The following is a 27,063-nucleotide window of genomic DNA, read 5'->3' as shown; positions in this document are numbered from 1 at the left end:
ACACAAGGAAAGCTAGAGAGCTGGGACAAACCGTGGTGGTGGGAGTGGAGAGCGGAGAAGGGGTTACGTAGCAGAGGCGGCATACCATAATTGTCCTTTGACGATATTTGCAGAAAAGCAAACAGGTACACGGCATTTTTATGTTCAGTTCTAATGAACATCGCCAACAGAAAACAATTACGGGACTTGTTATGCCACCTGTGTCGTTCGTGCTTTAGCCTTGCTAATTGCAGCATTATCTACAAATACCAAATATTTCACCAACCAATTAACTTCTGAAATCACCAGATCCTGGTTACAATGTTTGTAGTTTCAATAGTACACGTTGCGAGAAGTATTCCACCTTTATATAGAACCAGACTGGTAAGCTGGAACGAACACGTCCGAGTACGGCAAAGGCGACCTGTCATTTTTAGGCGCACTAAGACGCATTTTTGAAGTCATGAAAAAGGAGATACACCTGGCACTGGACCGAGCCAATGGTCTTCCAATTGTACGTCCGGTGCCTTACCAATTCCGCTGTCTGTGTGAGTGCGTTCTCTGAAACTTTTCAGATAGGCATGGCAATGTGCGGATATTGTATGCTTCGGGGTGGTAGCCAGTGCCGTGCCGCCAACTCCGGCTGAAGGGGAGCTCATTTTGATCCCCCGGGCCATGGAGCGAGTGTCTATGGCTGCTCTCGAGCACTCGAGTGGCAGGGAACCATCTGATGCTATTTATTGCACTTTGCAATTCTAGTGCCGTTTTGCCTGTTCCCAAAGACAATACCTTAATTGATGTCGAACAATTCGTAGATACTGCAGTACTAGACATAGTAATGATTCACGGCGCAGTCCTCGAAGGCGATTGGGAAGACAAAGAAGGGAGAGTGAAAAGTAGATGGAGAATTCATATTGACTTCCAAGGAGTGACCAAGAGCGTCCAAGAGCGCAAAAAAACAAACGGAAGCAGCAGCGAATGAGGCAAAAACTAACAGGGCTGAGGCAAGAGCAGCAACTTAGATTTGGCACCAGATAGAAATACAAATTGGCGGATACCGCAGTGGAGGGAACGACGACATCAATGCAGCTTTAAACTTGTGCTTGTACACCGTCGTCATAACGCATATTTTAAGGGTGCACGCCTACTGCCGCATTGTTTTAAACGGCGCCTGCTTACTTCGTAACCGTGTGGTCCCCGTCCTCCGAATTGCTGACTATGTGCTGGACCTTATTGGAGTGACTGCCGTGCACCCGCTGCTTGACCTTTCGAGCTTTCGGATTGCCGCTTCTAAGAGCAGTCTTCGCGACGCTTGTCGTCTTTCATGGCCACCTCGTATCGTTTCCTTGCCTCACGTCTTCGAGCCACATACATTTGGGGACTGCACCACGTTTGTCAGCACAGCGCAGGCTCTTCTGCTTGCCTGCCCGCTGTTGAGACGATAGCTTTAAGCGCAGTGACGCTTGGTGGCAGGATAGTTGGTGGAACTTCGTAGAGGAAGTGATACACGCACAAACTGAGACGCTCCCCTAACACTGCCGACCGTTGTGCGCGGCGGGGAGCGCCAGCATGAATTTTCTTTCTGAACCACTCTTCGCTTGTCTGGGAAGTGCTTTAATCGATATCACGCTTTTCACATGGCAAATACATGCACAGAGCACGTAATACGCCCAGAACGTAAAAACGTATACCGTATTTACTCGCGTAATCCTCGCACTCGCGTAATCCTCGCACCCCTAATGTGAGCCACCAAAACTTCGATTTTTTGGTTCCTCGCATAATCCTCGCACCCCAAACTTTGCAGCGGTGAAAGTTGCCTGCTCGCGAAACCCGCATGGTGCACGCGCTCTCCAACGCGCGCCCTCCCCCCCGCCTCTCCGCTCGGCGGAGAGCGCTGTGTATCCAAGGCCATCCAGGCGCCCTAACAACCTGCATGGCTACTCCCTAACAGAGTATTAACTCTATGCTAACACTCTACTCCCACTGTCCTTGAGCCGGTTTCGCGCATGTTTCGCGTGCGCGCAACTAGACGGTGTTCGCGCAGCCCGCTGTCGTGTCGTAGTGTCGCCGTCGTGGTCCCGTCGTTGAGCGGCAGCAGTCAGTGAGTCACTCGCGTCAGTGGTGGATAGCTCGCTGCCATTTTGAGAACTCTTTGATCTCTTTGTTTTGTGCTTGGTGCCGCTTCGTCATGGGGAAGAACGCCAGCTACACTGCCGCTTTCAAATTGAAAGCGAAAGAGTACACGATCGAACACGGCAACCGTGCCCAGGCAGGCACTTCGGCGTCACCGACTTCAACGTGCGTTACTGGAGTAGGGCACGCACATACGACGACGAGATAGGGCGCGCGCCAGAAAGCAAAAGCGGCAATTTCATAATCGCTGATCGACGGGAGACTGTTTACGTTGTAAATAATAAAATAAAAAGAAATAGCTGCTGTTGGCAACACTGAGCTTGCATATACAAAAAACGACCGCTACATTTGAGGGATTGGCATAAGGCAAATTGGCAACACTGTGCACGGGATTTTTTTTTTCCCCGCATAATTCTCGCACCCTAAACTTTGCATTGACTTTTCCGAAAAAAAAGTGCGAGGATTATGCGAGTAAATACTGGCGTCGGCGTGATACACGGCGTTAACTTCCCCCGGTGATGTAGGCACTGAGCGGCGTGTGGCAACAAGGCTACAGCAGCGGCAGCAGCAACAGCAGCAGCGGTAGAGTGGGAAGAGTGGCAAAGAAACCTGCAATATGCAGGTTGCACTTTATGGGGATTTAATACCATATGTAATCATTAAAATTGAGGGAGGAGAGAAGCAATAGGAGGCACTAAAATAGAATGAAGGTCACGGTGAGATACCGGAGAAGTAACCGAGTAGACGCGGCCGTGCTGTCAACTTCGCAACGCAAGCCTGGGCAGGCGCGGGATGTCTTCGCATCGGTTCCTGGCTTCCTTGTAGCCTCGCGAACGTTTTCATTGGCGCCACCAGCGGCGAATTTACGGTGCTGGAAGTAAGGGATCTCGGCCCGTGTACTTGCGCGTTGACGACCCGCACGCAGTGGAATTCCTAGAACCACCTTGCATCACCTGCTGCCATGGCAACGGTCACGAAGCTAGGTTCTGCTTCCTGCTGCAAAGGATACAAGACTGGGGCAACCACCAAAGACTCTTTGGTAGGCCGACTAGGTTTAGGGGTGGACCTCTGTGGTGTGCCCGCTAGGAGTAGGTCTAGTTGCTATAAACACGTATGGGCTTGTGCTGATGAGTAGGAACAGATGAAGAGAAGTGCGGGAATTGTCCCCCGGAATTCTCCACCGCCAGGAGTGTGCTCAAGAATGCTCACAATATTGATTTTTTCTTGCCCAGATCGTCCGGTACTAGCCCCTGCGCAACGCTTTAGTGCGCTTAGTTGTAATGTCGTGGTCCTTCCACGGTCAATATCGCCACCGTGTCCATACCGCTAGGGGTTTTATGAATTCTTCGGATAGTTTATCTAACTTCTCTGACATTGATATACATGCTCTGAATTCAACTTTCAGCGGGCGAAATTCTTCAGTATTCTATTTGTATTTGATAAATACGGCTAGGAGGACAGGTGTCATCAGTTTTTCCTAAATGTGACTTGAGGAAAATGGGGGGATAATGTTTGATCGTGAGCATTTTGTGTTTCTTCGGAATGACAGTACTACCTCGGTATTGTTTTCCAGATTGCGTTGTGTTAACCGTATTTGTAGCATGCATTAAGCATATTTATGTTAGTGCTGTCTTCGAGGTTTTGTAGGGCACAGTTCGAGACACTATCGAGACGAATGGCCAGTCGGGCTTCGGCTTCGGTTGTCTCGTTCGTTTGGCTGTTGCTGGAATATTCTTTGCATGGGGTGGTGTGGTCTCGGCTCGATATGCCGAAGTACGTGACTCAGACATATGCTGTGGGCTCTTGATAAGATCGTGACTGTCTGGAGGACATTGACATCTCTGAGGTTTTTCTATACTGGCTCGTGATGTGGATTGCATCGCTAAAACTGCCGGGAAGGGGGAGGGTGGTACCGATGTGAGGATCGCGACATACCAAAATGTGTGGCCGCGAAAGCGTCGGATGGTGGGGCGGTAACGCTGCGTGAAGCACCCAATCATCACCGCGATAGGGGCTAATGCACAAGTCGCTGGTGCCACATGGACACCAGTCCCCGACTGGAGGTGGGCCCACTCCAGTGCAGACTAGTGTTCCCATGTCAATGGCCAGGCCCCGTCCCCCTGGCTTGCTCCACTGATACCTCTCTTAGACCTTCTGGCGGTCTAGCTGCCTCCACTGGCTTGTGTCCGCTCGCCCTCTCGTGCTGGTTAGATCAGAGCGCGTATCATTTTTAAAGCGCACCTGTATATGCCTCTCATCACGACTATGTGGGCACTCTCGCTGCTGCTAATGTGATATGCCCTCACTCGCGGCTTAGTTTTTTACACCGGCCGACGCTCGCAGCAGTACATTGTGTGGTGATGCTCTAGTTGCCCCAGAGAATTCCGCATCACTACCGGGTTATGGAGTTACGGTTACAAAGAGTGGCACGACGCACGGAATGACTACGGTGCAGCGCAGTTGTCTGATCGTACACATATAGACACAGATGCACGCACCTTGACGACGGCGGAGTCGCTTGGTACAAAATCCAAATAATGCTTCCTAAGAAATTGAGTTTCACGGGCATGCCGATTAAGAAATGGCGATAACGTAGAGGCGTAGCAGTGAGTTCATTGTTAGCTGGAAAACAGGCGACATATATCGGCCAGTGACCGGACGGTCGGAGTAGAACCGTTCGCCGAAAGCTGAAATATCTATTGCTCATAACAAAACCCGCCAGCTGGGAGTCAGTTGATCTGTACCGACGACTTCACTCGTGTCTTGCGACAGGTAGGCTGTAAGACTCTGCGCGAAGGGGTAGTTAACGTCGAGGTAATACTTTTGAGCTCAATGGAATGGTCCTCTGCGTAGGCCGGTATGCCGAAGCCGGCGTGTCCTCATTGCTAAGGCGACACACATAATAATAGTGATACTTTATTTCAACAGCAAGAGAAACTGTACAAAGGTAAGGCCTACGAAAGCCTCAAGGTTTCCGTCATGCGTGCCATGCCAGTGAATACAACCTATACATAGAACTGTTCGAAAGTCCTAGAACGGCTGGAACTCGCCATAAATGCCCTATCATGTAGCGGAAAGAAAACTGCGGGTACATTTGATGCAGCATATAGGTGTGTTACCGCCATTCCCCACATCCATTAAGTTATAAATGCTCATTGGGTTCGTTTTTACGATAGCAAGCGAAAAAAGTAGTCACAAAAAAAAGTGGTTGATCTTTCTTTGACAGGAATTGGTGAAACACGAAAGTGATATCTGCGTTCACAGGAGCGTTTGAATTTTTATTGCGCATCGATATGAACTTCCTCATCGCAATTTATATTTCGTCGGTATGGCACCGTTAGACGCAACAACATTAGACACTGGATTACACGTACCGTAGCATTTCGTAAGCCCGATTGAAACCCCAGGCGCTCGCAAACCATTCGAACGAAACCGAACGGATACTCGGCAAATCGCCTGGTGAAGTCAAAGTACACTACAGCGAAAGGAGCATGATTTGCGGGTCGGCAGCAGTCTTGTGGGGGTACTTGGCGAACGACGTCCTGCTAGCTGGTCGCTTAGGCAAAGGTGCGACCACATCGGTCCTGCTCCGTGGCGTGTACGTCAGGTGCTTGCCGTGCAACGAGCTCAGCTTCTGGAACGCGGCGGCGGCGGCGTTCCACAAGCTGAGCGGCATTCCACATAGGCGGTGGACGGGTCACCAAAGCAGCTTCCGCTGCTACACGCTGCCCTATCGAGGCGCCAACTATCGGCGGTCATTAGCGTCATGTCACACTACTTCGCTTCACCTCTCTAGACGGCAGCACCATCTGAATGGACATGTTAGGGAGAAGGACAAAAGACGCGTTCGTACTGCTACGCGGGCATGACTTCATGACACAGTCGGTAGAGTGTTTCACACCTCCTGTTGCGGCCAGAGTGATCGTGGGCTCGAAACCTAGCGCCGCCCGCCAATGGAACTTTTTCTCGTGGTGTCATTTCCGAAACAGATATGACGTCAGTGCGGTTTGTGTACCCGGCATTAAACAATTGTGTTAAAAACGGTGCGTTCAAAATGGCGCACAAAGGCTCCACGTGCGAGATGAAAGCAAGCACAAAAAGAACAGACCTGCTCCTCGCGCTGTTACGGGCAAAACAAGAAACAAAAGATAAAGAAAAGCATGTGAGCTGTCCCAGGACAAGTTGCGTGAGAGCCACGAAGGTGGGAAAATTGAATTGCATTGGAGAAACGTACGTTCAATTCATCAAGAGAGGAGTATGACAGAGAGGGGTGAACGGTAAGGGGTGGTAGCAAAGAGCTTAGAACGGCGCCACAGCCCCTACGGCGCGGATCAGTGCTCTGCACTTGCCGAGAAGTTGCAGCCATTCTTTGATGCCAAGATCGGCTTGACGCTTTCGCGCTATCCACATGTTTGCACTTGCATTACCGAAACTGTGTGATCTCATCCGAGTCAGCTAGCGTCTGTGTAAAATTTTGAGCGAGCTTGGTGTAAGGTACCATGATGATGTTGAAGCGATTTTGGCTGCACTGACATTTATAGGGCTCGGGGGTAGACATACACTAGAGTCTTTTAAATAGTGCGCCGTGTTCGCTAACCTTAAATGGCCGAAAAATTACCACTATGTCACAACTTGGTATTATTAATGCCCCGAAACAAGTTTTAATCGCACCAAGAACTTGATTTCCAAAGTTTTTTTGTGCAGTGATTAAGGTGGAAAAATGATATATCTTTGCAGATTTTGCTTTTATTCAAACTGGAAGCGGAAAGATTATAGTCTCTTTGCTAGAAAAGTCTCCCGAATACCTTAATCGAAATACGTTCCCCATGTACACGCTTACATAACGCACATAACGGTGTCAGCCTTGCTAACGCATATCTGATTTAATCGGTTGCTGAGACGACATGACAGATAATTTTGCATGATGTAATGAAACTGTGCTCCGCCATAATACAAACACTACGACATAATGCCTATGCACGTAAGAATTGGGTGACAAAGAATAAAAAAAATGCCAGCATCTCCACTCCGTGGATGATGGCAGGGGTGCAGAGTACGAGGACTCTAAATGACATCCGCGTTGCGCCCCGACCGAGATTCGATTTGATCCCTGAGTTGAACGTTCATTATTCCCTAAATTAAACTGAAATCATGGCTCACATCAAATTTCGCTTGATTTTTGCTTGATGGTGATGTGCGCACGGATGGACGCGGACGGACATTGGGAGGTACTCCGCACCGTTATTGGCGAGGGAGTAAGCCGTTTGACTCTCGTGTACTAACTTACGGTCGTAGCACAGTGCGTAAGACGAGTGACACTAACTCTGTCGGGTCCACCAGACACAGGCTCGAATCATGACGGTGCCTGTGTGATTTTTTGCGATTGTAAATGCTATGTGCGCGGACGGACATTGTGCGGCCCTAAGGTCCTCCGCACATAAAACAGAAAACAGTGAGCACTGTGTTCGGCAGGCCAACTTGTTTTGTTGTAACATCAGTTTCTATCTTGCTAGCTAGCGCAATGACGAGAACCATTTGCTGCTTTTATGAGGTTGCAATTTTATCGCAAAGTAAAATGCCATTTCATTGTGAACGAATCATTTTGCAGCATTTATTGCCGTGGGTAAATGACTACTATTAGTTATTCACTGCCGACGAACTGCCTCCACAATATTTGGCTTTTTCTTTCAGAGCTTCACATCGCGGGGATATCACGGTTTGTCCTCTATTATGTGACAATATTTGCTGATCTGTTTCTCATCATCGGTATAGAAGACGTGAGTAGCACATCGATTTATTTTTTCCACACGTTTCTTTATCATCTGTGGGCATTAAGGAATAATAGAATAACGCACGGCCGTTACTCTCCCTGCTCTCACACAGCTCCGAACTGCCGAGAGGCTCTGCCCACAATTTCGAAAGCGAACCACGACTCTCGCCGCGCTAGTACGTCGTCAGTCACCTCACAGAGAAGCGGTACCTTTCATGGTACATGAGTTTATTATGTAGACAACAAAGATACAAACGCTACACTGCACTACGCACCTAGCCTCTGGGTCATACAGCTGTCAGCGTGTGCCCAGCCCTTAGGCGCTTCCGGCGAGTGGCGCTTCCCGAGCCTCCGCTGCCACCGCGCAAGTGACGACAGCAGGGTCTACGGCCGCGTTGCTCCCGAAAACGGGTGGCCAGTGCGACAAGAAAGGTTCTCTGGGACGACCCAGGCTTTCAGCGGCGACGCAGCCGAAGTGGAACGGCACGGGGCTACCATTGCGCCCCTAGAGTGGCGACGGGAGCGGTTCGCCGAAGCCCAGGTAATCCCGTGGCTGGCTCGTTATACGGCTGGCCCCCAGTACTATCTGGAAGCGGCATAGCACTTGCACCTCTCGGACGGTCAACCACAGTACCGACCGAGGCTTGAAATGCAGCTCGCACGGCGTGGAAGGGGCTGAATACGCCTAAGCGCTCGCTTTGCTCGCACGCGGCAGCAACTTCGCTAGTTCGCGCGCTACCATCCTGGGCTACCCTTCCACTGGGAGCGAGGAGGCGCTAGCAATGCCCTCCTCCTAGGTGGGGCGAGAGTGATCCTCGCGCGCCTCCCTTCTCTCCTGTTTGGGGTACTCGGGGGCGCACAAGAGAGACTCCTGGGGCAGACCATGTTTTGGGACGCGCAACGCACAGTACGTAAATGTCTTTCGGCCACTTTTGGACGTTTCTTGCATTGGCCGTTGTTTCCAACCAGCGTGGGTCACGGCACCCACCGTGTCGATTTACGCATGCCTTGGTTGCGCCATTCCGTTTATCTAGGAAGTCCGGTGAGTCTCCGGGCATTCCCCGTTCCAACGGCGGGGTTGCCCGCGTCTGTTCTGTGACAGCTTGCGCCGTTTAAGGTGGGCGGGCGAGCGCCGATGCCGCCCGGTCGGGTCCAGTGGCGTGAAATGTATAGCGGCCGCAGATAGCCCCCTTCCACAATGTCAGCGAGCGTTGCGGCCGGCCAAAGCCGGCGGACGCAAACTGCCGCCCGAAGACGGGCCGGGCACGCGCTGACGGCTGCATGGCCCAGAGGCTAGGTGCGTAGTGCAGTGCAGCGTTGATATCGTGGTTGTTCATGTAATAAACCCATGTACTATTAAAAATATTGCATCCATGTAAAGTGACTGACGACGTGCACGCGCGGCGAGAGTCGTGGCTCGCTCCAGAACCCGTTGTGGGCAGAGTCTCTCCGCATGGCAGTTCGGTGCTTCGCTGGAGCAGTGAGAATAACGACGACGCGTTTATTCTATTCTATTCCTTTATGCTAATAGGAAAAATTAAGAATATATGCCAGCACACTGAATAGCAATATACCCTATTTTTGGTTTAAACTAAGAATAGCAGGAACCCTGCACGGTCATCCTAGATCTGCGTGCTTTTTTTATTACGGGTGTGATCTTTGGGCCCCGCGAAAAAGAACTCGTGTTTTGAGAAGTGTATGACGAAGCAACCTAATGAACTATCAGCGACGATATATCTCTCCCTGAAAAAAATGTCTGTTGAATTGTACATCATAGTTATTTCGTAAATTGGGTACCTGTACGCATAAGGACATTTATGGTGATATCATGTATCCACAATGAACTTCACATAGCAGGAGATTTTGAAAGCTTAAATTACCGTAATCAAATAAAAATCAGATCTCTTTTTTTACTGGAACAACATGGGGATCTGCATAGATGAAATAAATGTAGCTTGTGTACACCGTGATGAAGAACCGTAGCACAAACGCGGGAATGCGTGGCTCGAATACATTGTTGGAATGTTTTTTTAAAAGAGGCACCTAAAAACAACTGCGAATTCAGCAATAGCTTCCTTAATGGAGAGTCATCTACTGGCCGCTTGATGAAACGCCACTTCTTCCATGTTTTGTGTCCTCTGCACGGGATGAATTCTAAATATCCTTGCGACTATCAATTATCGGGTTTGTATTGAAGGTTCTGAATACCGGTATGGCTAACCATCGTTTGCCCCTGTTTTCAGCTGATATTTTGTGGGAGAAATTCGGAAGACCTGTTTTATTTGCTTGCGGGACGCGGACTTGACTTCAAACACGTCGAAAAATGTAGCGATATATGTTGCGCCCTACCGCCATTATTTATGTGTATTCACGCTGAAGACATCAAAAGAGACGCCAAGAAAAGATGACGTTTCAGCAGACACTCGCCATAAGAAGAAACACCAAAAGCCGTGCGTTTTTACGGAAAAAGTTAAAATTACTATCCTAGAAAATGGAGATAACAGTATTTGCTCTGTTACACTTACTACCTGTTAATATGAGGGACGGGTAAGTTGTAACCAAAAAATTGTAATTTCACGGACGTCAGTGCTTTTGGGGTTGTATTTATCACAGTTGTCTACGCTAAATTCGTGACCACTGATTATAAGCTTGAGGAGATTTTCCATTAAAATTAATTTCTCTAGCTGCTTCACTCATTAGCGATTCGAGTCATTCTAATACATTCAGATCCAAATACGATATTTCATCATAACTTCCCCACATTAATACGACTTTCTCTGTGGTAGAGCTAATTTGACTAGCATTTATTCTTTAATAGCCATCTTTGTCAGCTATCGTTAATGTCTAAGATACGTACTCGCATTTGCAAACTGTGGCTCTGCCATTCACAGTGACTTCTCGTTTCGGCGAACAGTCAAAGCCAGCTCTATTACCTGCAATATCGGAAGGCCAACCGCGAGGCATGATTATCGGATCGTTGTCTCGTATTTTCAAAGTTTTGAAAAGTCTCAGTGCTCCTGCGACGTCAGAAAACCCACGGATGCTTTTGTTTTCTCGGCGGGCGCCCGTGTGACAGACATATTACTTTCTTTGAGCTTTTCAGGTGTAAACCTGACGTGACGGTTCGTTTCATCATCATCATCGGCCTACCTACGCCCACAGGAGGACAAAGGCCTCTCCCATCGTTCTCCAATTATCCCGGTCCTGTGCTAACTGCGATCAATTTATCCCCGCAAACTTCTGTATCTCATCTGCCCATCTATAGCTTTCTGCCGACCCCGGCCACGCTTGTCTTCTCTAGGGATCCACTCTGTTACTCTAATGACCAACGGTTATCTTGGCTTCGCATTACGTCCCCTGCCCACGCCCTTTCCTTCTTAGTTTCTACTAATATGTCCTTCACACGCGTTTGTTCCCTGACCCACTCCGCTCTCTTCGTGGCCCTTAATGTTACACCTACATTCGTTTAAACGGGCCCAAGGACGGTTCGTCTAAAGGGACCCAAAACAGGCTTCGCAAGGTCGTGATTTCAAGAACTCAATCACTAAATTACTTGTTTACGACAACATATACCAAATATTTTACCTATGCATAGTGCAGGGCCCTACAAACAAGCAAAAAATTTCCTTTTTCTCCTGGTTTACATGTTACTTCTCGACGACATTCAAGAGCGCATACGACGCAGGTTTGCTGTTATGACGTAGCCTCAATCGGGCACTGAAGACTACGGCGCCGCTATTGGCACGTTCTCCAATCGTGCTTTCTTAGAAAGCTTTGGGGGTTGTCGCCGGTGCCGGCGGTGCTTTCGTGGTTTGGGCGGCCGTCCATGCAAGTGACAGCTGGCATGGCGTACTTTCAATATTGTAGTTCTCTGTATACATATGGGGCATCTTTGTAGGGACGAATATCGATCGTCGCTATGCATCTAACTAGCTGAAGTGGGTTTGTAGATGTAGCGTGTGTTTACAAAATATGAATAACGCTGAAAGGATCCCGAATGAATACGCATACACCGCGGCAGCTAAAACTCGTCGGCGCCCGCCAGAACACTAACACTGCCTAAAATAAGTTTACAAATGCGTGAAAGAGGGTGATTGTGCCGCAAAAAATCTCGGTGGGGATCGTTCGCCAGCACGGCTTCGTAAAGCGGTACCGAATAACTGCGGCGGTGCTAAGCCTTTTCCGCGCAAAAGGGCCTTGGAGGAGCCTGCTCACCGTGACAGCGCCAAGAAACGCTAGCGGCTTGCGAGTCGTTGGCGAAAATGTTCACTTATTCTCATGAGAAAGCATGTTGTGTTTATAGCCCCCTTATCTGCCCTTTAAACGGTCGTTTCCTGTATTCTCAAACTGTCGTGCCCACGCTAGCACGGCCGACGATACATGGTGCATCTTGCATTAGTGGTGCAAGGCTGGAGAAGTATCGGAGCTACGGGTAGACCTAGTTCTTTCCAATTTTGCTGTTTTGATAAGTTTTTGTAGGCTTTGCTAGGCTTTAATATGTTTGGTTAATTTTTTGTGATGTTCTTCATAGGGTAAGCTCGGCACTCGGAATCTTCCGCTCTTCGCTGCTGTTTAGGCACGGGGGCTCCGGCGCGATTTTCGGAGTGATCGAGCAGCGACACGACGGCATTCGCTCTACGCTTCTTCTTCCTAGGGACTTACACATTTCTTCAACCGACCCATGTTTTGTGGGAATGTAAACGATTTACTCCGCGCGGAGTCACGAGGCGCTGTGGAACGCCGACGTGGCGGCGACATAGCTAGGCGATTCTTGGCTCCGCCTACGCAGCTTGGTGAGGGGCATGGTGGGTCCCTCGCGCGGAGGGTTTTTTCTCCCTGTTTTTTCTATCCCCACGGTCCTAAGCCCAAACTTAATCAGCTCCGTTTTTAAAAGAGCGTGACGTACCGCCCAGCCGAGATAATGGCTGTGCGGAAAAACAGAACGCAATACCCTTGACCGAAGTGTCGAAGATGTCTTCTTCGGAGCTGATTCGTTCATAGCGTCCACAGCGCTTTGAGGCGCCAGAAAAACCAAAAATTCCAAGCATTATAGCTGCACGATTTTGGAGAACAATATTTTGGCTAGTACTTAACTCTTTCCAGATATTTTTACGGGATGATGTTCTCTCTATAGTATTCCAAGGAGTGTGAGTAAAATTACAGCTTTTGAAACCCTATATATATTTCGGGTCCTTTTAAGAGATAGCAGACATAAATATGAGACTAACAGAATTTTTTACGGGGACAATTAGTTTTCAGTTCCATGAACAAACATGGTAGTGCCCAAAAGTTGGTTGCTTCACATACATGTTTTGATATAGACTTCCTCATCGTTTGACAGGAGTTGACGTGTTAACTTTTTTTAATTTCTACAGAACTGCCGCCTGGCCATGCTTACCTTCATATGGTGGAATTCCTTCCGCATTTTCCTCGAGGTTCTAACAATTGTAGGATTCGGAATATGGAAAGGCACAGCTGAAAACGTGAGTATTGATGGGCGACCAGCGTTAGAGGCTTTAAATAACTTGACTTCTTCCTCTACACCTTGCGCCAGGGTCAGTTTTAGTGCAAATGTCGTTCGTTAGAATGCCTATTCAGAAACTACAAACGATAAAAACGGTTTTGGGGAAATTTTGTGTTACAACGGAAAAACTAAGCCTGTTACTAGGAGCCATGACCCGTGTGGTCAGTGGTCCTCAGAGCGCGGGGCACTTGGTATTTACACAACGTTTTATGTTCTTTTTATGCTGTGACAAGAGATTATTCCGAAAAGCCGAAAGCCGTGTGGGGCAATGTATCAAAGAAGATCAAAAGGTACTTCATCAGAGTGGTTTCTTGGGCGAGTTGGTCATTCATCGTGTAAGTAAGCGCATAATGAACAAGGACAAACGAAGCGCCGTGTCCCGTTCACTTCCTTCGTCCTTGTTCATTTTGCGCTTACTTACACGACAAAAGGTACTGTTTGGTGGTATCAAAGCAAACCTTCTATGGGTTGTCCTGGCGTATAGTGTAGGTAAGGAGGGCTATAAATTAAAAGAGAAAGCTAAACTGGTATCTACATGTACTTCAGAAATATTGCTTGTGCTTGCTTCCTCACAGGTAGCCTTCACAACCGCTCGCTTAATAACAATATCTGCGCTGTGATATCACGCAATCCAACGGGTCATTCATGCTTTCAGTACTGACAGTTGAGCGCATTTTTTTATCCATTTACAAGCTGGTTCCTGTATTCTCTCATTAACCTCTATGATAAATGTAATTGTTCTTTCGGGGTCACTGCATTCGAACAGGCTCGCAAGTGTTGTTAAGAGCGTATGCTACTTCGAAAACAAAGACACTTACTTGGTAGTAACGTTTGAACAACCGCACTTCAACACCGACAAAGCTAGGACCATCCGCACACAGGGACTAGAAACAAGGAACCCCAGGATTCTACATCCGACGATGTGTACATAAATAAGCAGGGTTATGATGGAACAAAAAAGACACTCTTTGACGTGAGTTGGTCTGAGTACTGGGCTGTCTGTCTTGTTTAATAAAAAGCATTGCATTTGTAGGAGATTTCGTGCTTGCAGTTTTAGTGCCATGGCAGTAGCGCCTTGACACGTGTTTTCCCAAATTCGACTCAGACTAAAATTGCCGTCTGCCTGTGACTGATCTTTCCCTGGTTTGCTGAGAACCAGTTGGGCTTGTTGGGGTACATGATGAAACGTTTGCAGCGGAGGACAACAACGACGAAGAAAGAATGAAATAAGACGAGCTCTGACTTTTAACTATTTAACTAGGAAAAACAGAGAGAGCTTATATATACGTCAAGTTAAACAAGAGCACTAAAACCAAACTAACCATGCACGAACCACACGCAGCACTTGGCTATCAACGTCGACAAGAGTGCTCACGCAAAAAGTTTGCCACGGAAGGCGCACTGACGCAGTTTTCTTGTAGCATGGCAATATCTCGTACCACCTTTTTGTGACGCATTTCTAAGATACGGGTGCATTCCAATGCGGGAGTCCAGCCGCAGTCACGGCAGCTGATGTCAAGATGGCGGCTGACCACTCGGCTCCCGGTGTAGTCATGCTCGCGAAGCCTGTCATTTGTGCATCGGCCTGTCTGTCCCACGTACTCTATCGTAATCCAGGGCTGTCAAATAAACTACGCCTTGATTACACTCGACAAACCGATTTTTGTGCTTTATCGGGCAGTTTCGCGGTTGCTGACACGTTAGCACATCCAGTGAAAACTAAGTTTTTGTTTCCACGGCGTCCAATGTTTCTGAGGCGGTGGAACACGTTATGGATGTATGGTATGGCGACGACCTTTTTCTCTTCCTTTTCGATGGGGCCTGCTTTGATTTGGCGCTTTTCTCAATTTTTTTCAAGTGCTCTGAATCGCCCTCTGCTTTTCTGTGTTTTCCGAGTAAAATAGTTGAAACATAGCGCTCGTCTTGTTTCGTTCTTCTGTCCTTCTTTCTTGTTGTGCTCTGCGAACGTTTGATCTTACTCTGTGTTCTTAAACAGCGGCTGCCCACACATTACAGCATCAATGCATTGGTCGTTTCATTAATTTGGACCTCGAAGCACCTTCGAGCCCATCTTTAACAACGGTAAGGTAGCTTCTGACCATGTGCAGAAGAACGCCTTACAAGTAACTATCCTGTTCTAACTTCCGATGGTATCCTCCAGAGCTCATTGGGGATATTTGAGGACTATTTTTTTAGAAATGACCCAGATCCAGAAACTGAAACTAAATTGGCTAAAGCTGAAGTGACGAGAAAAACTCGGCAACTTTCCCCTAAAAAAAGTGGTGGCAGGAAAAAAGTTGAGATAACGCCCTGAAAACGTGTACGGAGCTCGTAGGTCATATCAAAAATTAGCCAAATCCTTCTTCCCAATTTAATTTTGCTCGTGGCTGTTCAGGCTGTTTCGTGGGTGTTTTCGGAAGTCACTTTTTCCGCTGTTTGGAGATGTCTCATTCTAACTGCAGACGCCAATTAGGAGATCGGCGAAAGATCTGCCTCCAGATCTCAACGACAAAGTAAACGGAACACGAAGTGAACGAAATGATACTGAGACCAAAATAAAATGAAAGAATGATTTCATTTCGTCTCACCCGTCCTACGAATTAATTCTGGCTATATAATTTGTTTACACCTATATTTATTTTTTTGTGCTTACTGAATAGCAGCCGCTTACAAGCCCTGGCAAATCGCCCCCCTCTGAGATTACGAACCCATTTCAATGAGGTGAAGAAGATGAAATGAACATCGTTCTTGTAAAGCGTTTTTGAAAATCATGGCAAAGCAATGAAAATCATGCTTAATTTGTGAGCGCCTTTAGGCGCGCCCCGAAAAATTATCCTAGGGAAGTGACTGAAACACAGATTGTAGGCGGGCCAGTTGGTACATAACTGAGTCACAAACAGCGCAGGAACGAGACGATAGGAAGATCACACAAACACGGCGCTGACTAACAGCGTCCGCAAGGCTCTCAGCGTGGTCGTCGTCTCTCTCTCAAGGCTGTGTACCAGCTTGGCAGTGGCGTATATCCCTGGAGGAGAGGTTGGCCATAACTGAGTTGTTAGTCAGCGCCGTGTTTGTGTGATCTTCCTATCGTCTCGTTCCTGTGCTGTTTGTGACTCAGTTATCCTAGGGAAGCATTCGAAAATATCTGCTAATGGTGCCAAAAAGACCCACCTGCTCTTCATGCATGCTTCTTGTGTTCTTGAGGCACTGTTGCATATTTTTAATGCCTTTTGCATCAAAACTCAATCCGAATATGTTTGCAAGTCAATTTAAATCAAGTTGTTATAAGAATGCCTCATAAAATGGAGTGTTTGAACTCAATAGCAGCCAAATCCATACTTATCACCTAAATCATGCTGAAATTTACGGCATAGTTTCTAATTAGTTGTGGCCATAAACTTCGCCTAACTGACATATAAAATACATCATATAATAGCTTTGAAAGCGCTGAATTTAGGTCCGGTAACAAACCCACTTGTTTCCGAAATTTGCATTAGGTGGATCTGGCTCAATTCCAAAAAAAAAATGCCTCATTTGTGTTCTTCTAACGAGCTCTATCAAAATACCTCTCAGGTGGTAATTGAATCTTAATAGACTTACTTGCCGACACTTCCTGCTAAAGTGTAGTAGCAAGCATTATGGAGGAGGCGCCCCACGGCTTGCTCCGGCGGCGGGATAAAGTCACGGCGCCAGGCACGGCACCGGCTCGCCCTCTGTCGCGAGGCGCCAAAGGGAGAAGGCTTGCCGGTTAAAGGTCAGCCAAAGCATAGCCGGCTGTCGTCATGGGCAGACGACACCGATGAATCCTTCGCGCGACTGTACTTTCATTGTAGACAGTTTGCCGGGGAAGAAATCTTCGCGTTTCAAACATCGTTGTCCTAAGACGAAGGGCTTTGACATTTTTAGAACGCGAAACCTACCATGAAAAAACGTGTGGTTGAGAATATAGTTACGATTAGTTCTAGTGAATGATGCTTCGTATTCCTCTATGCCATTAGTTCGTATTTAGGTCGTCCTAACTTCGCCGCCCTGCCTGTGCAACATGAAAAGCGCGCGCAAATCTGAGAAGCCCGCGAGGGGGAAGAGTGGCGAGAGTGAACCACTTGTAGCAAGAAGGCGGCCTTGGCAGACGTCGTCTGCTCCGGGATTCCTTTAGTGCTTTGTTTCAAGCGCGGCACGGATTGTACCTAGGGCAGTATTGATTAATGACTGCTGCTAAAATGTCCAGCACTTCTGCTTATTTATTTTACAGAAAGACGTCTGGCAATTTTCACAATATATTCGATGATATTAAGATTTTCATGCGTCGTGTCCGTAAAAGAAATGTAAATCTTGGCAACGCACTTTTCGCGTCATCTGTCGTGCTGCTCCGCAAGCTGCATTTCCTTCTCGCCAGACAAGGACATTAACGCGCCGCCCGCCAGCGCTCTCCGAGCCCAGCGGATTCCCCTCCTCAAATGCTTATTTCTCCGTGTTTTTGATCATGTTTACTGTGCATATTTGCACTAAGAACAAAAGTTTGATTGCTTTAATTAGGAGAACGCCGAACGTTTAAATGCACCCGTAGTGTACAGTTGATTCTTTTGTCATCCATTCACCCTCGCAATTAGGTCTCCCTTGTATTCTTATCCAAGTATTGTGATCAAGCTGTCACAAGTAAGCGATTACGTGTGCTTCGTACGTTACAGCTTCGGGCGTTGTTTTCAAAGTCTTTCGCTGATACGGAATAGATTTTATAGCTTTGGCTTTCTTGTCTTTTCTAGTCGGGCCCCTCGTGAAGGCGGTAATTGCCCTTTGCAATTTGCGGGCAGGCATACCTTGAAAAGATTTTCCATGTTCACGGCTCTCCATTTTTGAATGGCGCGCTTTTATCATTCTACTCTTGCACCCTCTATTGGCGGGTTAGCCAGCTTTTGTTCCTTCCAACTTAGTTCCCGCGTGACAGAGAGCACCACTTTACTGCTTAGGCGCTTCTCCCAACAAAGGGGGCGTCTTGCTCCAATACCGCACTCAGGAAAAAATGCCCGAGTTTTCCTCGCTGGTAGTACAACAGAGAATAGTTTGTCGAGCTGTTAGCTAAAGCGAAGTTTATCTTAGCGAGGGAGGTGCTAGTATGACATGTTAATATTGTGACGTGACAATGAAGGCACTGCTAGTAATAAAACGTATTGACAGGCAAATACAAGCCGGAAGGTAAATCAGCTCCAATGTTCAGTGAAAAGAGCGCACGTCCGCAAGGCTCTCGGCGTGGTCGTCGTCTCTCTCTCAAGGCGGTGTACCAGCTTGGCAGTGGTGTATATCCCTGGAGGAGAGGTTGGCCATAACTGAACACCTAGATGTCCAATGTGCTAGAGCCCGTGACAAAACCTCCGGCGGCGAGAGCACCGACCCGGTGCAAACGACGGAACAAGGTTAGAGGCAGCTTGGATCGCGGGAATGGTACGGCTTCAGACGAGAGTCGTGCACAAGTTGCGACGTTGAATGAGATGACGGCGAAGGCGTGAGGAGTTCAATTTCGTAGGTCATGGGAGTTACCATGCGTAGGATGCGGCAAGGGCCCGTGAAGCAGCAGAGCAATTTTTCCGACAAGCGGACGTGGCGCGATGGGGTCCGCAGCAGTACTAAAGTGCCAGAGGCGAAATACGCGTCGCGATGGGGCTGGTCATAGCGCCCTTCCTGGGCTGCTTGTGCAGTCGATATCCTGGCGAGGGCAACCTGTCTGGCCAAATCAGCGTGCGGTACCGCGTCTCGTGCGTATTCGGTTGTCAACGTCCCCGAGATAGGCAACACGGTATCCAATGGTAAGGCAGGCTCGCGCCCAAAAAGGAGAAAGAAAGGAGAGTAGCCAGCAGTGTCGAGGCGAGAAGAATTACAAGCAAAAGTAACGTAGGGTAGTGGTACGTTCCAGTCACGGTGGTCGGCGGACAAGTACACGGCCAGCATATCCGTGAGCATCTCGTTGAAGCGTTCAATAAGTCCGTTTGTCTGCGGCTGATAGGCGGTGGTAAGATTGTGCTTCGTTCAGCCGGAACGGAGGAGGTCATCAATAACTTGAGACAAGAAGTACCACTCACGACCCGTAAGCAGTTGACGAGGAGCCCCATGGTGCAAGATTACGTCATGTGGGAGGAATACGGCTACGTCTGTCGGCTACGTCTGTGGCACAGCTGGTGGGGACGGCACGTGTGATAGCGCAACGCGTAGCATAATCGGTGGCGACAGCAATCCACTTATTGCTCGACTGGGACAAGGGAATAGGGCCCAGTAGGTACACTCCTACACGGAAGAGTGGTTCTGCGGGGACATCGATTGGCAGAAGGGGGCCAGCTGGAAGCAAACGAGGCGTTTTTCGGCGTTGGCAGAGGACACAAGCCGTGACGTATCGCCTCACTGACCGGTAAAGGCGCGGCCAGTAAAAGCGCCGATGCACGCGGTCGTAAGTCAGAGCCACGCCAAGGTGAGCAGCTGCAGGCGCATTGTGAAGCTCGCGGAGGACGTCAGAGAGGAGATGCTGAGGCAGAGCAAACAGCTCGTCAGGCCCGTCCTCGTGAATGTTTCGACGGAACAAGACGGCATCACGAAGCATAAATGCACACGTAGAAGGGTCGGCCGGCTCGGAGCTAAGGCGTTCGATAATCTTGTAAAGCGACGGATCATGGCGCTGATGGTCAGCAATGTTGAGCAAGTCCGACAGAGGGAATACGCCGGGGTCGTCGTGATTGGCTCGAGGGTCAGGGGGTCAACAGGGTGACGAGACAGGCAGTCCGTGTCCCTGTACATGCGACCAGACTTGTAGATGACCGAATAGTCGTACTCCTGTAGCCGTAATGCCCAACGACCAAGTCGTCCACTGCGGTCCTTCAGAGTGGAAAGCCAGCATAACGCATGAGGATCCGTAACTGCAGCGAATGTTTTGCCGTACAAGTACGGACGGAACTTGCTGACAGCCCATACAAGTGCGAGGCATTCACGCTCAATGATAGAATAGCTGCGTTCGGCGGGGCTCAAAAGGCGACTGGCATACACTATCACTCTGTTGCGACCGGCCTGTTGCTGGACCAGTACAGCTCCTATGCCATGCCCACTTGCATCAGTACGAACTTCTGTCGGAGCCATATCGTCGAAATGCGCCAAACTCGGACAACGGGTCAGACGGTCAATGAATCAGTAAAAAGCCGTGGCTTGCGCAGAGCCCTACGAAAACGAGGTATCGGTCTTCAGAAGATCCGTCAGCGGGCGGGCTATGCCAGCGAAGTTCTCGATGAAGCGGTGGAAGTAAGAACATAGGCCAACAAAGCTGCGAACGTCCTTCGCAGATCGAGGGACAGGAAACTCTGACGGCTCGCACATTGTCAGGGTCAGGTAGCACACCAACAGCGTCCACTACATGTCCCAGGATCTTAAGTTGTTGGCCGCTGAATTGGCATTTGGACGCGTTGAGCTGGAGGCCGGCATGGCGGAAGGCCACAAGAATGTCCGAAAGACGTTGGAGGATGTGTTGGAATGTTGGGGCAAACACGACGACGTCATCTAAGTAGCAGATGCACGTTGACCACTTGAAACCGCACAAAAGCGTGTCGATCATCCTTTCGAATGTCGCAGGTGCATTACAAAGGCCGAACGGCATTACCTTAAATTGGTACAAGCCGTCCGGCGTAACGAAAGCGGTCTTTTCGCGGTCCATGGCGTCTACAGCAATCTGCCAATAGCCAGATCGTAGGTGGGTAGACGAGAAATACGACGCACCGTGAAGGCAATCGAGGGCATCATCTATACGAGGGAGCGGGTAAATGTCCTTCTTGGTGATTTTATTCAAATGCTTGTAGTCAACCCAGAAGCGCGACGAACCATCTTTTTTTTCTCCAAGACGACTGGTGACGCCCATGGACTTGAAGAAGGTTCAATGACGTCCTTGTTCAGCATTTTCTCTACCTCGGTTTGGATGACTGCTCGTTCCGTATGAGACGCCCGATATGGTCGCCGGTGTATAGGGCCCGCATCGCCGGTGTTGATGCGATGCGTTACCTCCGAAGTCTGGCCTAACGGACGGTCGTTCAAATCAAAGATGTCCCGGTAGGATGCCAGTAGCTCGTGCAATTGGTGAGCTTGTGAGGCGGGAAGGTACGACGACATCATCTTTGTTAAGTCATCAGATGATCTTTCGGACCGTCAGGAGCACCTGCAGATACATGAGGGGACACAGAAGAGAGCTGGAATTCATCGAGGGGACAAACAATGGCCAGTGACATTCCAAGTGGAAGCACTTGGTAGGAAGGACCAATATTCAAGAACGGCAAGCTTATTTGATTTCATGCGACCGTGACGACTGTATGAGGAAGCGCCAGGTTTTGCTGTAAGAGAACGTCAGTAAGAGGGGAAACAATGTACTCGCCCTCCGGGACAGGTGGGCACGGGGACAAAGGAACGTAGGTTATGACTTTTGGAGCTAATCGGAGGTGTTCGGCAGACCATAGACGGTGATAAGGTTCAGTGTCGGCAACAGGACCAATAGGCAGGTCAAGACGAACGATGCCAGAGGCGCAGTCTATGAGGGCAGCGTGGTCAGTAAGAAAGTCGAGACCAAGAAGAATGTCATGAGGGCATGCGTCCAGGACGGTGAATAAAACTGGTATTTTGTGTCCTGCGATGCCAACTCGAGCTGTGCAGAGACCTGCCACGGTGGGTTTCCTGCCGTCGGCGACTCGTACAACGTTGGAGGGAGCAGGCGTCATAACTTTGTGCAGGCGGCAGCGAAGGTGCGAGCTTATGACTGAAATGTCCGCACCTGTGTCTATCAGGGCGTCCTCACTAATATCGTCAATATCAATTTACAAGAGATTGCGTTTCGTCGTATTAGTGAAGAGAGGATTTTCGGGCCAGGTCGGAAATGCAGCATCACCTCCGGGAGCTGCATGAGCTAGTTTTCCGGGGAGGTAGCGGCGTAAGAAGCAGGCGGGGAAGGGCGGCGCGGTTAGGGCGAACGAGACTGGCGACGTTGTGGGGACGGGGAGCGGCCAAAACGGGTGGTCAGGGAACTGCCGGAAACGTCACGCTGCTGGCAACCAGGCATGAATTGGTGGGTCCTGTCACTGGAGTAGCTTGCACCAGGAAACCTTGGCAGCGGCGGCGACGACCTCCGGTAATGGCAGTAGCGAGACATATGCCCAACGCGCAAACAATTGAAGAAAATTGGCCGGTTGCCAGCCGTGCGCACCATCGGAAGTTAAAGAACAAGATAGTTACTTCTAGCGTATTCTCCTGCACATGGTCAGAAGCTACCTTACCGTTGTTATTAAGGATGGGTGGGAAGGTGGTTCGAGGTCCAAATAAATGAAACGTCCAATGAAACGTCAAATGAAGGAAATGCTGAATTGTGTGGGTAGCCAATCTTTAAGAACACAGAGTAAGATCAAACGTTCGCAGAGCACAACAACAGGAAAGAACGAAGAAAGAACGAAATAAGACGAGCAGTTGGGGAACTCCAGGTAGGCGGCATGGCGGCCAGTGTTTGTGTTTTGTTCTGACAGGGTCTAGGCTAGCGGTTAGAAATGGCTGCCGAACGATACTAGGCGGCAGTGTTACGTTTGTACATTTGAGCGTTGCTATAAAAGAGTGCATCCCTGTCGCGATGTTCTCACTGAGCTCCGTATTAACTAGCAATGCGTTCGACGGGGATGGGAAACTTTTTCAACTCCTTTACTCCAGGAACATGAGTAAAGCATGTTAACGGTGATTCACAAAAACTTGGCAACCCCCGGCGCTTTTCAATGGCCTTGAAATACACCACATTCTCTCGTGAAACGCAAAAATAGATATAATAATGCGCGTGTCAACGACGCTTTCGAGCAAAGTAGATATTACCTATAAACAAGGCCAAAAGTAAAAATATTGAAGGCCTAAATAGCGTCAGACCACAATGCTCACCAGTTGCATTTTCGCCAAGGTTGTTCTGCGGTGCTTTAGATTCCTTCAAGGATTCTAGAAATGGGATAACGGCCCATACGCGAGCTCAAGAGCCAGGCACAAGCTTTATAGAGTTCGACTGCGAAATGTAGCTGAACATAAAAAGTCTCTTCTGCTTTCCTTTAACAAGTACGGACGGCATTATTTCTGTCCGCGCCGTCTTTTAGCGAGTGTCTAAAACTGTGGTTGCTAACAAATAAACTATCATTTTACGCAGTTTACCCTCATCGGAGGTTTCCTTGCTGGACTGTTTTGCGTAAATGTCATTCAGGTAAGAACCTTAGGTAGTTTTGGCAGTCTGCTTGCACCATCCGTGTGAAGTACTGAACAGGCTAAACTTTCTTACCCCCTTTTTGGCCGAAAAGGGTGTAAGAATCTTGTCTCATGGCGAACACCTTTAAAAGGTGTTTTGGGGAAAAAATGGTAAACGGATGAAAAACGGGTGTTCGTGTGAGCACCATTAAAAAAGGTTGTAAGTTTGCTCAACACCCTAAAAAAGGGTGTGGCCAGGGTAGCAGCTACGCGTGGCAGTGTGAATCGGTGTAGCGCGCAGCACAACACCGCTACCGCTCTGCTTCGTTATGCTAAACTTGCATCGCTTGAAACTCGCTCGTAGTTTCACCGCCTAAATGTTTTGCGCCAGCTGATTCATTGCAGGCTGAGAATGATTCATAATCATTCTTTCATGTAATCGTGCAAGGGAAACACAATACAAACACGTTAACTATGGAGGAATATTTTTGTGGGAACAATGTCTTCAATTATTCGTTTTTTCGACGAGCCATAAGAGAATGGAATGCAGTAGGTGATTCCTTGATAGTACAGCCAACACTCGAGAATTTTTGTGAGTGCCTTGGTGAACACTTATCCGGGTGAACGAGTTCGTGACCCCTTTTGTTTGTACCGAGACTGTATTATTTGCCAAATGTAAGCTTTCTCATTTCGTTCTTTTTGTCTCTGTGTTGATCCGTTGCTATTGGTTTGTTGTATTCGATAAGGTAACGGATTGTGATCGCTCTTGAACTGCTCTCTCTGACATCGTGTGATTCTTCTGAAGTATTCTGAAATAAATAAATAAATAAATAAATAAATAAATAAATAAATAAATAAATAAATAAATAAATAAATAAATAAATAAATAAATAAATAAATAAATAAATAAATAAATAAAAAATCTGGCTAAGTGTGCCGTTAAATGGGTCAGCAAGAAAAACATACTTTTTATTGCTTTGACTGCAAGTTAGCATTCAAGTGGTATAATGAAACGAAGCTAAAGGCCCCACTACAATCGCCCAGTAGTAATGTTTTTTAGCGGTGGCTTAGGTACGCAGTGCCGTTCGCAGGAGTAAGTATTTGTGACATCGTATAGAAATCGGCGGAAAGTGGTGTCACTGTTATCGGGACACAGCCGTCTTATGAATGAGCCAAGTCTAACATGGCGGTCATTTTGGAAGACCGTTTTTTTTGCGAACTCGAATAATGATGACGCGACTACAGGGGCGTGTGTGATGCGCTGTCAGATCAGGGGGTCATATCACAAATCAGAAGCGCAGAAGCCGTCGCTTCCAGTGACGACAAGCAGCATGAGGACGAAATATTGTGCGCCCGTTGGTTTAGCAGTTATGACTGGATGAAACTTCGCCCGTCTTTTCTTCTCTTTCCAAGAAGGCGAAGAGGAGGCTCTCCTCTGCAGTCGTTTGTTGGAGCAAAATGAGCTGACTATCTCCTTCAGGGACGAAAGGCAGGCCGCATTCACGGACTTTTTGAAGAATCGCAGTGTTGACATTTGGTACGGCTTGACGATAGCAGTTTACTGTAGTTATTGTTAATTTTCATTATTTAAAAATTCTGTTAATTCGAACAGAGATGGCGTACCTATGTGGTTCTAATTAACGGGCTTTTACTGTATTTTTTGTCCCCTGTAAAGAAAGCATTGCCCGAGGGATGACAACGTGCGTGTTTTTACCACCAACTCTCTGCAGGGCTATTTCACCCGATGCGTTTTCAACTATAGTACGTTGGTGCGGCCCGGCATCAAAATGGCTGGCCAGCAGACCGAAGGAGGTACCAGCGTGGTGGCCCATGCCGAGTCCGGGACAGCGCATGCGCCGTGGCCGGCCTCTGGAAAGGAGACCGAGTTCGAAGAGAGCCGCCACACGGAGACGACAAAAGCCGACTTATCGACGGCCGCAACTGATGACCAGAACCCACGCATGCCGTTGACGACAACAAACAAGCGTCATGCAGAGTGATCAGAAAACCACGAACAGCGTCCAAACAAGTGAATGTTACTGGACGGTTGTCGGTTCGCCACGATGTCGCCATGTGTCAGTTATGAATTCCCCAAAATAACATGACTTGCTTCCGAATGATTGCTGAAAAGTTTCTCGACGTAATTTCGAGTTTTTTTATGCCCTGACGTAGTCATTTAACAGCGATTCTGTGTAAGCTGGTGGTTGGGCCGTCGATCGTGCGCAGGAAATTCACGCCGGGTGATGACGTCATCGGGCACGCCGGCACCGCTTCACCGTAGCTTTGCCTTGCCGCCTGTGGGCAGTACTCGTAGATCCACGTCTTGGAAGCGCTATACAGCTGGTACCAGCACGGATTCGGAAAGGCGTCGCGGGGGGGGGGGGGGGGGGAGCGGGCTGGGGGGGGACACACATGTATGCACAAGCAAGACTTTGGAAACGCGTCGCTACGTGGCTCGCTCTATCGCTTGTTGCGGCGTGTGGGGCATTTTTGATGGTATAAAGAAAATAATGCTAAAATGAAAGAAGCAAAAAGGCCGAGAAGGGATAACGCTAATCAACTTCATTAGGGTGTCCCACACGACAGACAACACAACTCGCGCGGTGGCTACACAATGAGTTGAAAGATTCTGAGCAAATGCTCGTCCCGCTGCGTCCGTCTACCGAGCTTCACCGTAAAGCCGGTGGGCACGGGTATGTTGTACATACTTTACTGAGCGAGTGTTCATTGCCCTTTCGGGGACTAACGACGACACAACGCAGAAAACCGAGTTTCGAAGCATAACAGCGTAGAAAGCCTAGTCTCGAAGCATAAACATGCAAAAACCGCCGAACCAAAAATAAGCTAGGTGGGGCCGCCGGCTTGGCCGTTTGCCGAGTCTTGGCGCCAGTAGTGCGAAGAAACCTTAATTTTTTGCCAACACGTGATAAACTTGTAACTGCACTTTTTAATCTCTGTGAGAGCATCAAAAACATTATGCCAAAGTATTTAGAGAACAAAGAAACGTTTATCATTCGACGAATAATGTAATCGTGGTTGTTTTGGAAACGCCAATTCTTTTACCCGGCACTCTGCACGCGAAACCGATCCTACCCCGTTATGAAGCTTTCGTACCCCGGGCGACGAGTTCCCGCGTTACCCTGATCTCACCATGTAAGATTTCTTTTATCTGTTTGTTTTATGGCGCAAGGGCAACTATGAGCAAAGAGCGCCAACGCAATGGTTGATCCTTTTGCATGTTTCAGTACAGTGGTGCAGTAAATGTAATGAGATTAAAGAGGTTAGTGTGGGGTTGTATACACCCCTTATTTCAAAGAACAACAAAATGGGGGAAATGGGGGTGACCGGATAAGAATGTAAAGAATGAATGGACACTCATAGATTTACCGCACACTGAGGGGCCCTGAGGTTACACGTGTTATGATATGCGGTTTAAAAAGAC

General features: G+C 48.4%; 1 protein-coding gene across 1 annotated transcript; it reads left to right on the top strand.

The window, feature by feature from the left end:
- Window positions 1–7,806: 7,806 nt before the first annotated feature.
- On the top strand, window positions 7,807–25,781 carry LOC144178082 (uncharacterized). The gene is made up of 4 exons (XM_077705610.1): window positions 7,807–7,889; window positions 13,258–13,365; window positions 23,587–23,640; window positions 25,352–25,781. The coding sequence occupies exons 2-4, from the start codon at window positions 13,273–13,275 to the stop codon at window positions 25,619–25,621; spliced, it is 417 nt and encodes a 138-aa protein (XP_077561736.1). The 5' UTR covers window positions 7,807–7,889; window positions 13,258–13,272; the 3' UTR covers window positions 25,622–25,781.
- The last annotated feature ends 1,282 nt before the right edge of the window (window positions 25,782–27,063 follow it).

Source organism: Haemaphysalis longicornis, unplaced genomic scaffold (assembly GCF_048455015.1).
Source record: "Haemaphysalis longicornis isolate Haplotype H1 unplaced genomic scaffold, Haemaphysalis longicornis Haplotype H1 scaffold_4, whole genome shotgun sequence".
In the NCBI taxonomy this organism is placed as follows: Eukaryota; Metazoa; Arthropoda; class Arachnida; order Ixodida; family Ixodidae; genus Haemaphysalis; species Haemaphysalis longicornis.
This window is presented reverse-complemented; position numbering and strand designations above follow the sequence as displayed.